The sequence below is a fragment of the Oryza sativa genome, chromosome 1 (genome assembly GCF_034140825.1).
Source record: "Oryza sativa Japonica Group chromosome 1, ASM3414082v1".
Classification (NCBI taxonomy): Eukaryota; Viridiplantae; Streptophyta; class Magnoliopsida; order Poales; family Poaceae; genus Oryza; species Oryza sativa.
Genome location: NC_089035.1, coordinates 26,154,835 through 26,167,080, shown reverse-complemented (window position 1 = coordinate 26,167,080; position 12,246 = coordinate 26,154,835). Strand labels below are relative to the sequence as shown.

The window sequence follows — 12,246 nt, the reverse complement described above, 5'->3', positions numbered from 1 at the left end:
TAATATTATATACGCATCATATGCTAGTATATCTTTGGTAGGACATTTGACACATGACTATATTTTTTCCATTCACTTCTATTGATGCATCATGATATTTACTTCCTCCCATCCCCAGATACAAGGGATCCAAGCATTCAAAATTTGTCCTCGGATATAAGGTATCCTAGAGTACTACTTTTCCCTCCAACCACCTCTCATTCAAAATTTTCCCCATCTTACCCCCCAACTACCCTTTTTCACTCCCTACATATACCCCTCAATTAATGAGGAGCATCATACTCTTTCTCGTCCATCCTTAGTTTCTCCAATACAATCTAGAATCCATTATATTTGGGGACGGAGAGAGTATTTGACAAATTACAATGAAGTTCTTGTGTGCAAATGAGTGCAAACTTCTCTCTGATCTGTTTAATCAACATCAGGAGGGAATATTTTCTGTTTGATAGTCAGTTGCTTGCAATGACAATGTTCCTTGAAATCTAGGATTGCTAGCATTTCAAAACAAGGATTGATGGGTGTGGTCCATTCTCATGTTGATCAAACAATTCACAGTGTACTGCCTTCTATTAGCTTTCAGTGTATGATGTAAATTGCATAATAAAATGGCTTCATATGACCATTTTACATATTCTAAACAGCAAAGATTAAAGTTAAAAAGATATGGTTAACAAGTGACTGTAATTGTGAACAACCGTACAGACAAGCAGGCTAAAATAGATGTTTCAGTGAGTTAATTTTAGTTTGCAAATACTTCTCTCTCTCTCTCTCCCATTTTCTGATCAACAGGTGACTGTAATTGTGAACAATGTAACTATTACCTCAGACAATCATGGCCAAAATAGATGTTTTAGTGAGTTAATTTTAGTTTGCAAATACTTCCTTTTGTTTCTTTTCATTTTCTGATATACATTTCCCAAATGCCCCCTATCAATTTTTTTAGCTAACTTAAGGTCATCAGTGCCACTAGAACACATACCTATCAAAATATGATGAATAAATATTTTAGTGATGCATAACACAGAAGACTTCTTTCCTTTTGTTTCGATGGGCTCTCTATGGCTTTGTAGAATATGCCAGCTGTATTATGCCCATTCAATTTTCTTATTATTTTTCAAGTTTCCTTAAACAGCATTATTTGTTCTTCTAGTCCATAATTTTCCCCTTGCATTGAACAGTGTAGCTGTTTGCAGTTCCAAACCTTTTTAAAGTGTTAGAAATTCTCATTTTCTTTAGCTATTTTCCAGTTAATTGAACAACAGTTCTATTGCTATAGTACATATCAGTACTATTCTAACTAGCTATTATTGATCAATAGCCTACATGTAATCTAAACCTTTTCTATCTGTTACCAGTCTGTGTCAGAACATCAGCTCGTTATTTGTGATCATATTTTGAATTATTACCGATCAATAGTATGTATGTAATCTAAACCTCTTCAATATGCTACCAATATATGTCTGAGCATCAGTTCAATCATTTATGATTATATTTTGAACATTATCCTTTTCAATCATTTGGCTAGTTCATTTACATTTGCTAGATCAAGTGATCCGTGACCATTATGTTAACTTCATATGGTGTGTCAGTGTACAAACTTCTGTGCCATACTGCTTCTAACACTGAATCGAGGTATTGCGAAAAATTAGAATATGTTCAATACTTTTCAACTCAAATACATATTCGTGCTCCATGACCATTTTTCATATGGACTATCTATCTTTTCTTTAATTGAAGGGTCACACGTGCTATAGTAACAATGGCATCAGAATAACTGTATATATGCACACCGCCAAGCAATGGTGCAAAGGGGTCGGAAGTTTCACGACCATTCATGGATAAGCACCAATCAATGGATGAAGGTACCTTTGTGTATATCAACATAAGTCGTGATATGACTGTAAGTTGTTCCCAGCAGGTTTTCCAAGGTGCAAGCAAGCAATTGGAGGGACTGTTGGAGTGTAGAGCTCCCCAAAAGCTTGCCAGCAGAAAGGGTTGTTTAGGCGGTAGTGGGATATTTGGACAGGCCTGAGTTGTACTCCAGTAAGAGTTATCCCTGAACAAGGTGAGCTGTCACTGCATGCAAAATGAACAGGCTTGATAGTAAATGTTCCTCTGATGTTCTCATACTGAACGCCTGATACTGCCACTGCTGATGTTTGATTTGAGCATGTTCTTTCGTCACAGTAAAACTGGTCTATGATGATTGGTGTTTGGACTTCTGAGACTTGGATGTTCGAGAACCGTACATCTTGAACCAAGCCTAAGCCACCCTGCAAGTAGAGTTTAATTTGTTTAGCTCAGTAAGTATTAGGTCTTCACTTAGGATCATCATTTCTTTTCTCATATATATTTCTTAGCACATCTGATTGTCCAAGTTTATGAAGATGATATATTTATCCTTTTCTTTTGTGACAATGTAATGACTGTCCTATTAAGTAGGATTTGTTTGTACCTATAAAGGGATGTGCTTACCTGCCAGGTCTTGATTCTGACACCAGTCATGGTTCTGAACATGTTGACATCTCTTACAGTAACATTGGAGACACATGCTTTTGTGTTGTCCCGGCCTAGGCCTCCAATGCTGATTCCATGGCCAGGTCCACAATTCACATTGTGTATATTTATATTGCTGCATCCTGTTTGAATGGAGACGCAGTCATCACCTGCATCATATTCGACCAAAAATTACATGTTAACTATGTTTTTCTGCTTTTGTTGAGTAACTGCAAAAGATAGCTTCATAGTTCAGTACTCTTGAAGTTTTTCCTGGTACCCTCCTGTCCTATACACTGCAGAATTTGCAGGACAGGGAGACAGGATTTCAGTTGTTTCTAGGCCTTATTGAGCATACACATGTCTCTTGCCCTTGTTTCATGTATGGAGGATTTTAGTAAAAGAAAATCGCTAAGCATTTTGATGTACTTTAGATTCATATAGGCTCTAAGTTCTGCTTCAGTTCAGTTATGGAGGTAGTACCACAAGCCAGGTTGGTATGATGAATGCTGACATCTTTAGAGTTCTGCAGGTGTATTCCATCAGTGTTGAGGCTGTTTTCTGGGGAGGATATTGTTACGTCATGGACCATCACTCCTTGACAGCTGTCAAACTTGAGATGACACTGCGAGCTGTTGACAATAGTGATACCAGCTACTACAACGTTGAAACTACCATAGAATCTCAGTGCCTGCATCAGAGTAAAGTTCTTATGACTTGGTTTTCGTGTGCAACCAGACAATTACAAATGTGATTTGATATAGTGATCTTCTTACTGTAGGTTTAACTTGTGGCATCCTTTCAAACTCCACATCGTACTGCTGGAAGTATCCAAGGTAAGTGACTAAATGAACCATCTTTTGAATTGTTTGTATATAATGATATGCTAGATGGATGGTGAGATCTTACTGTGTCATCATTTTCGTCGTCATCTGTGTCTGAATAGGTCCACCATTGTTGTCCTCTACCATTTATGATGCCATTGCCTTGAATTGATACTCCATTTAGTTTTGTAAACTCAATCCATTGAAGCAAACCAGAATCCCAAGCTTTAGCACTGGTTGGGGCTACAATTGTTCCATCCAGCTACAAAATAAACACATCACTTAACATCATCATGTTTTGTGTTCCACTAATTAACTGTGTCAAGTTTGTGGATTTTTGAACTTGTCCAGTGATAAAATTAGTTGGAAATTTCCTTCGTTTCTTTTATAAACAAAATGACAAATGCTCATCAAAACAAGATTCTCAGGCTTATCTGCAAAGTATAAGTAGTGGAGTTTTTTATTCCTATCTTGAATGCCTAGTTTATTCCCAAATACAAGTACTCAGGAGGGCATATGTATAATAACTGAAGTTATCCATTGGCCTTTCACTGATATGTTAAAAGTTAGTAGTGCATATGCATAGCAAGCGCATGCATACTGCAAGCTCAACCGTACACTCGCCACCTCAAAATATATTACTCACTCTAGTTAACTCGTCACAAAGTCCTTGCCTAGCTTGACAAAATTAAAACACAGTGCAGTCTTAATCTTTGCATGCTGTTTAAGTAATTAGCTAGCTATAGCTATAGATGGTCAAACGAACGGCCCGGCCCGGCACGGCCGTGCTCGGGCCAAAATCTGTCGGGCCGGCACGGCCCGACCAACACACCATGCCGTGCCGTGCTGGCCCATGGGCTGCACCTCCGGCTCAGGCACGGCCCACCAGCAGTCGGGCCCGTGTCGTGCCGGCCTGTAGGCACGGGTGGCCCATCAGGCCTTCCTTAGGGCTACCTAAATAAGTCTATTTTTCCACCCTTCTCTTGGTCCAGCAAAATAAGTCTAGTTTCCCTCCCTCCTCTTTGGGCTGAAATAAGTCTATTTTACGTCCCTATTCTTTGGACTGTGGCGATAATGTCTATATTTACTCCCTATACTTTATGCGTTGGGCCTGGCATACCGACCCATCGTGCCGTGCCGGGTCGGTCATGCCGGGCCGACCCAACATGCCGGTGGGGAGGCCCAGGCACGGCCCAGTGGTAGGGTCGGCCAAAATACTGTGCTGTGGGCCGGGCCGTCGGGCCTCGGGCCTGATGGCCATGTATAGCTATAGCGGATTAGGAAAAAGTACACCAAAGGTCCCTCAACTTTATAACCAGATACAAAATCGTCCCCCAACCGCAAAACCGGACATCCGACGTCCCCCAACTTACAAAACCAGTCATAATAGATCCCTCGGCGGTTTTGACCCCGGTTTTGTCCTACGTGGCGGCTTACTCAGCGTGGGACCCATGTGGGCCCCACATGTCAGATAGACCACGTCACCACCCTTTCTCTTTTTCCCGTCTTCTCTCTCTTCCTCTCTCCTTTTTCCTCTGGGCGTGGATGGCGGCAGCGTCTTCGACGCGGCGTGGAGGAGGGCCGGCGTGGCCGGCGGCTGACGGGGAAGGAGCGGCGCGGACAGGAGGGCCGATGGGACGAGCGGCGCCGCCGATGGCTGCCGTCGCGCGGGGAGGAGCGCGGCGGTCATCGTCGGGGTGAGGCGGCAGAGGAAGGGGAGATCGAAGATGACGGCGCCGCCGATGTGGCTGCCGTTTGGTGGGGCGGAGCGGCGGGAGACCGCGGCGGCAGAGCTGGAGCCACACGCGCGACGGCTCCCTGGTCAACTTGCGCAGCCGCGAACAAGTAGAGCCACGCCTTCACCGCCGCCTCGCGATGACGATGGCGATGAGTTCGATCTCCGGCCGCCGTCCCGCCGCGTGCATGAGCTGGAGGAGGTGCCCGGCGAGTTTCGGCAGTGAGTTTCGTCTGTGCTTGGAGGGGTGGCGGCATGAGTTTCGGCACTTGCTTGCGACGGCGCGAGCTTCTCCTTGGCTTGGAGCTGGCGGCGGAGGTCATGCCACACATCCATGCTCCACTCGATCCACTACCAGCTGCATGCACAAAGCTAACCAACCGATAGATTTGCTCCACTAGCTCATGCAACACATGTCCACTAGCTCATGCAACACATGCACGTACTAGCATAGCACAAAGCCTTAGCTAACTAACTAACTAATTAATCATGCATGCAGCGTTGGCGATGCCGTCGTGCGAGAGCGGCGGCCGGCGAAGCGGAGTGGAGCGGTGGCGGCAAGCGGGCGAGAGCGCGGCGGCGGCAAGCGGGCGAGCGCGCGGCACTCCGGCGAAGCCTCGAGTCACGCTCCCGGCCTCTGACGGCGTTGTCGCCGCACGAGCCACGTTCTCGACGCACAGTGCGAATCCTGCCGAGCCACTTGACTAGCGTCGTCGCCACATCAGCACGGTTCAGAAGCCTTAGCACGCGAAGCTGAGGAGTCTCCATCCGCGAGATCGACGCCATCTTCCTCCTCTCCGGCCGCCAGTCCTCGCCGTTGATTTCTCTTTCCTTGGTGAGCTAGAACTCGATTCCTCGTGAATACACCTTCCTGGGGACATTGCTAAGCCCCTGGACATCTTCTTTTAGCAGCGCATCGATCGGAGTGGGCCGCCGCCGTGAAGCCGCCGCCATCCGCCGTCGCCAAGCTGATCCTGAGGTCGCCGTCGTCGTCCAAGCTTCACCAAGTCACGAGCTATCTCGACTCTCGAGTAAGCACCTAAGAACGCCGACCCTCTTTCCCACCGTGTTGGTGACGCCGTTGCCGCCGCATCGGCCCTCCTCTCCGCATCGGTGATGATGGCTGCAGCCGCGCGCCGCCATTGCCGACCGCACGAGGGGGATTGGGAGGCCAGCGAGCTCGCGCTACCCTAAGCCCGCGCGCCGCCACCCAGGAGCCGCCGTCGCCGGCCGCACCACCCTCTGGCCGCGCGCGCCGCCGCCTGTGCGAGAGCAGAGAGCGAAAGGAAGGAGAGAAATAGAGAAAGAGAGAGGGTGCTGACATAGTCTCCATGACATGTGGGGCCCACGTGGGTCCCATGCTGAGTCAGCCGCCACGTGGGATAAAACCGTGGTCAAAACCGCCGAGGAAGCTATTGTGATCGGTCTTATAAGTTGGGGGACGCCAGATATCCTGTTTTATGGTTGGGGACGATTTTGTATCTGGCTAACAAATTTGAGGGACATTGCGTGTACTTTTTCCTAGCGGATTATTCTCATCAAGCCCAGGGCCCCAGGCTGCCCAGCAATAAGCCGCATCATATTTTACCTCCTCTTCTTTTGCCAGCTACACTTGACAGTGAACAAGGGCACAGCTGTAAGCCACGTGCACGTTAGCTGATCACTCGCGCGTCTCGCCTCACGTGTCTCCAGCCAGGCAGCCACTCTGGCAGCGTGTCGCTGTTCTCGCGCCCGAAATGGAAGTGTTTCCGCCTCGGCTCGCGCTCGGAACTGGTTTGGCGATCTGCCGGATTGGTACACGGTGAGCTCTCGACTGCTCACGGTGAGCTAAACGCGACGAGGTAGGTTTTGATAAATTGACACTTTTCCAAAACTTATTTAAAAAATAACCCATATAAAAAACTAATTCCAAAAATAAACTATGACCTCAACGTCAACCCCGATGGCACCAGGATATAACGTACCATGTCCAAGGTGGCACGAAATCAATTGCCGCCACGTGAGGGGAGCGCGGCACCGTAGTAGCTGGCGCTGACCTCTTTTCTGAGTATAGGCTGTGTTTAGTTCAGCGCAAAGTTTGGATTTTGGTTGAAATTGGAGATGATATGACTGAAAAGTTGCGTGTGTATGACAGGTTGATGTGATGGAAAATGACTGAAGTTTGGATCAAACTTTAGATCTAAACACAGCCATAATGCATAGAAATAGTAAACAACAAAAGGAGCGCTAGCCTGTTGGTAGCATATGTTTTTTCTCCATATGTTCCCACACCAGTACGATACTTTCTTCCGTTTTTTATCCTCTGACTCTACCTTGTTGTTTTTCTTTTAAAATATCACATGTTTTGTTATTTACTTTAAATTTGGACAAAAAATTTGAGAACTTATATTATGATATTAATCATATAATTTAGCTCAATAGCTAAAAATTTGCGATTTTTTTTAACTTGGAAGGACCACACATTTGCCTTTATTTTTTAAAAAATAATAATATTTAGTTTAATAATAATAATTTTGCATCTTTTCGGTCTTAATTTAAAAATAAAACGAATTTAAAATGCACTTGAACTTTAACAAGAAAAATTAAAATTTTGCAATTTTTAACATGGAAGGACCAAATTTGACTATTTCGATTATATAACATTTGCCTCAATTTAATAATAATAATAATAAGTTTGATAATAATAAATTTGCATATTTTCGGTATTAATTTAAAAATAAAACGAATTTAAAATACACTTGAATTTTCAAAAGAAAATTAAAAGAGCACGTTTGGAACTAATTGGAAAAACATGTAGAGAAGGATTCGAACCCGCGTCCACAAACGTTCATGCCTCAGAAAACAACCACTTGGGTAAGCCTCAGTCGCTTCTTTGTATCTCTTCCGTACTTATATGTTGAGTCCGTACCACTGGATGTTTCGGAGCTTGGGTGCAGCTGCGGTGCACCACCATCCTGTGTTGCTTCGGCGTCGGCACGACGGCGTTCTGGGTGGTGGAGTTTCTGGCATTGCCGTGACCTTTGCCGGCAGTAGCTCGACAACATCACAGCAAGGACATCTTCATGTATAGAGGAGAGAGGGCCCAGGGCCGGCCCTAGGGGGGGCGAGCGGTGCCGCCGATCTGGGCCCCCAGATCGCGGGGCCCCACCCACCCCCTCCCTCCCGCGTCCCCGGCCCGCAGATCGAGCACATGCATGCGCGGAAGCCGGAAAGCGAAGCGCTCCGTGGCGAAAAGAAAACAGAAACGCGCATGATCGCCGCCGCCCACGTCTCCTCCTCTCCTCTTCACGCGCACGCGCTCAGCGATCGGTGACGGGCGATGGCAAATTGGCGAAAAGCCAAAAATCGAAACTGCATCGCGTGTCGCCGGCGGCCGGCGCCGACGTAATTCACTCCATGACCATCACCAGCTGCTCGGCACCGACGCAATCTCCCTGGTCGCTGCTGCCAGCTGCTCAGCGACGACGCAATCTACTGCGTCGCTGCTGCTCGGCATCTCCTAGCCTCCATCGCCTGCCTTTCCCTCGGCAAGGTTAGCAATCAGCACACCAATACACCATCTGCGTAGCCCAATTATTAATTTAATTACTGCTGTCTAATCTCTCTATATCAAAACATAAACATATGTAGGCCATCCCGACGCACGGCGTCGCGGGCATTAGCGTTTAATTGTTTGTTTCTTTTCACTCGATAGAATCGTCCTCATGCATTACGCATCACATCTAGACGCTTGCGATCAACCAATTGGTAAAATTTTAAATTTAGATTTGTAATTTTGTTGTGTAATTTATATGAGTTAAACAATCATAATAGTGTTAATTTTTTTCATTATCAAGCCATGTCATCGATAATTTCTCATCTAGAAATTGTTGATTATTGTTATGTAGTAGTATGTTAAGGGCCTACATTTAGTTTCGCACTGGGGCCCTAAAAACTTAGGACCGGCCCTAAGAGGGCCTTCTATAGCATGGAGTGCCGGTACCACGCCATCGTCAGCGACGAGTTCCAAGAAGAGAAGGAGCAAAAGCACCACGCTTCCGTCACCCCCTCAGCCCCAAGAGATGTTCCCAACAAGGTCTCTGCCCATCAACTGTGGCGGCCGAGATCGTCGTCCTCGTGCTCCAAGTGGACGAGTGACGAAAGCAATTGCTAAATTACATGAACAACTAGCTAGGCCTCTGCTCTGTGCTCGGAATCACGCCGCCGCCGATGAGGTGATCGATGGCCGCCGCTGAGATCAAATCAAATTCCGTGGATGTTGCCCGGTCGATTGGTCGATCAGGGTGTAACTAAAGAGCCTAAAAGTAATTGGTGGAGAGAACAGTGGATAGCTCAGCTGGTAGGGAGCTACCAGGAGCAAGTCACTGGTCTGGGTTGAGTCCCTCTCAGCCTAGATTTTCTCACCATTTTCTTCTCTCTCGATAGTAAGACTCTTCGGTGGAGAGTTTTTGCGCTCTCCACCAGATCTAAGTCCTAGCAACGTTGATGGATTCATAACACCCGCTCTCGAATGAACCGATCGGCGCCACTCTCTGTTCACCATAGCCCAGGCATTAAATATGCAACTTTTTTCTTCTCACTTTACATATGGGCCCATGTGTTTTTTATTTTCTTTTGCTGATTAGGATGCCGCGTTAGCGAAACTAGCTAGCGATACTGCCCTAGGATCTGTCTTGGACGGTTTTGATAAAATGAGATGTGAAAATTTCTAGTATTATGATTTAGAGATGTCGATTAAACTTGATGTAAAAATTAGGTACGGTACCGTTGGAATCATAAAAGAAGCCATGGAAATGCAAGTGCCGAACTCCTTCTCGAGAAAGGGAGCAAAATGGCTGAATGGGCCAGAATATATTTTTGCGTGCGTATATTCTAGCCCAAACAAATGAGGATTTTGATAGGCTGCAGGTGAAGGGACGCGACCCAAATTGACCCAAGGCACCCATCGTGAGTGGCTTGCCGTCCGATTACAATGCAAACGCTGAGAGTTTGTCATGCCCCGATTTTCCTTCGGGAATAAAAATCATCAAATAATGCATTTTTAGAAATTATATTGAAAGCTAAAGTATTTTAACCAAGCAAACTAGTAATTCGCCCGTGCTAACGCTACGGCAATGTTTAGAAGTAAAAATCAAACAACCGAAAGAATATATGTTTTGTAAACATAGAATGAAATAAACAATAAAAAATTTACAGTAACCATACAAGTGCTATGCACATTATTTATACCTAGATGAAACCCCACGCTTTGCTGCGGGCACATTTGAGAACATGTAAATATGCATATTAGTATAAACAATTAGATTGTATTGATTGAACCTGAAAACAAAATACATTCCGAGTAGGTTAAGCTGCTTCTCGCTATGTCAGGACAGCTATATTGCAATCCTCTGTATCCTTCCCAACTGCTCAAATAAATTAAAGTGATAAGACATATAAGTATTGATTGTAAGTATGACGAATCTTTTCTTAAGAAACTAAAACAACAGTAAATGCATAGGATAGGGATTCTTTCTTCAATTTTAGAGAAACTAATCAACAAAGCTTTCATAGTGCTCCTGCTTAGTTCAAATCATTATATATACTCAAAGAGAATCCGGCCAAAATAAATGTTAAATTCAGGCTTACCAAATACTTCAAATCTAGGATTGGGTTTTTTTTTTGGGACAGAAGAAGTAGAATCCAACGTACGATGAAAAGATTCATGCAAAGGGGGAAGAGAAAAGAGACTTAGTTATAGAGGGGATTGCAAAGTGGCTTATTAAAAGGTTTGGAAGAGAATCGCAAGAGGCACATAAATCGTATTAACCATCGCACCTCATATCCCAATTGATTTGGCGGTTTCTACTGTAAATTAATGCATGTGATTAAGGGAGGGGAATGGGAAGGAGCAAGTGATTACCATGCATGTTGGGCAAGAGGATGATGGATCCAATGGCGTATATCTGCGTATATCTGATGTACATATTTGATCGAACAACTAATATAATGTTGATGATGTGGCGAATTGAGGAGGCAGCTTTGGGTCTTAACTTTATAGAAAGAAGAGATATGTATTAGAAAATAATTACATCCAAGAAATCAGGAGGTAAAAGATAATATGGCTAAGTTCTTAGTACAAAGGGAATAAAACTTGAATTACATTTCTAAGTTAATTTTCCAAAAAATCATCAATCTTAGAAACAATTCCTATTTATTCAACTCTAGGAAAACAAACTTCACAAAAAGGTTTACCATAGTACATCTTTATTTGTCATGTAAATCATCGGTTTTTGCTACATCCACGCACATGTGTCAAATTTCATGAAACTGATGTTTTCCTTGTCATGAAGCTTTGCGAAGCGCATAAGCACAATTAGATCACAACTCACAAGGGCTACTTTACATAGCGGCTCAATAGACAATAACAAATCAAAGATAGCTTTGCCTGCTTCATCTCTTTGCTCTCCCATCTGCAGTAGGAAGAAATGGGTAGATCTCATAGGCTCCTAGAAGTTCCACAGGGAGTATGAAATTGGTTTTCTTGAACAAGCACTTTCCCGTGTGTTTTACAATTGCAACCAATGTGAATCATGACTTTATATTAAAATCAGTATGGATATCTAAAATTTGTCATGGCACAAAAAAGAAGTGGATGGCAGTGGCACAGCATGCTATCAGAGAATTGTAAACAGCCGTAGAAGAAGCGGGCGCTGGGCGATGCCACGTAGGATAGCAATGCACGTGGGTTGGCGATTTTGCGAAAAAGTCCATTGATTTTTCTGTAATTCGATATAGGTCCCAAGCAAATAGTACCTATGAGACGTTTTTCATGCGGAGGACATTATAAAATCCGGATATTTCATGTGAAGGAGAGAAAAATTGCGAATTAAGACCACGCTCTAAAAAGTTGAAGCCGAAGGGCTTTTTGGAAAGAAGACGCTACTAACCCTACCACCCAGAACCCTAGCCGCCGCCGCACGTTCTCCCTCATCCCCTACTCTCTTCCTCTCCCTCTCCCGCCGCCGCCGCCTCCGGCTTCCCGGTCGCTTCGTGTCGTCGTCGCCGTCGATCGTCCCCGCCACCATCACCGGCCCCTTAAACCTTAGCCGCCACCGCACCTGCTCCCCCTCGTCCCCCACTCTCTCCCTCTCCCTCTCCCACCGCCTCTGCCTCGCGCCGCCACCTCCGCCTCGCGCCGTCGTCGCCGTC

The 12,246-nt window shown here is 45.1% G+C and overlaps 1 protein-coding gene and 1 long non-coding RNA gene across 2 annotated transcripts; one reads left to right on the top strand and one right to left on the bottom strand.

The window, feature by feature from the left end:
- Positions 1–1,877: 1,877 nt before the first annotated feature.
- LOC107276443 (polygalacturonase At1g48100) lies at positions 1,878–3,463 on the bottom strand. The gene is made up of 4 exons (XM_066303862.1): positions 3,273–3,463; positions 2,980–3,187; positions 2,476–2,666; positions 1,878–2,273 (listed from the first exon to the last, which is right to left on the bottom strand). Exons 1-4 carry the CDS (start codon positions 3,351–3,353, stop codon positions 1,878–1,880), a joined length of 876 nt encoding a protein of 291 aa, XP_066159959.1. The 5' UTR covers positions 3,354–3,463.
- Positions 1,920–6,637, top strand: LOC107279157 (uncharacterized). Its single transcript, XR_001540664.3, has 6 exons — positions 1,920–2,065; positions 2,188–2,303; positions 3,029–3,197; positions 3,278–3,332; positions 5,555–5,890; positions 5,968–6,637. It is a non-coding gene; the product is annotated as an uncharacterized lncRNA (long non-coding RNA).
- The last annotated feature ends 5,609 nt before the right edge of the window (positions 6,638–12,246 follow it).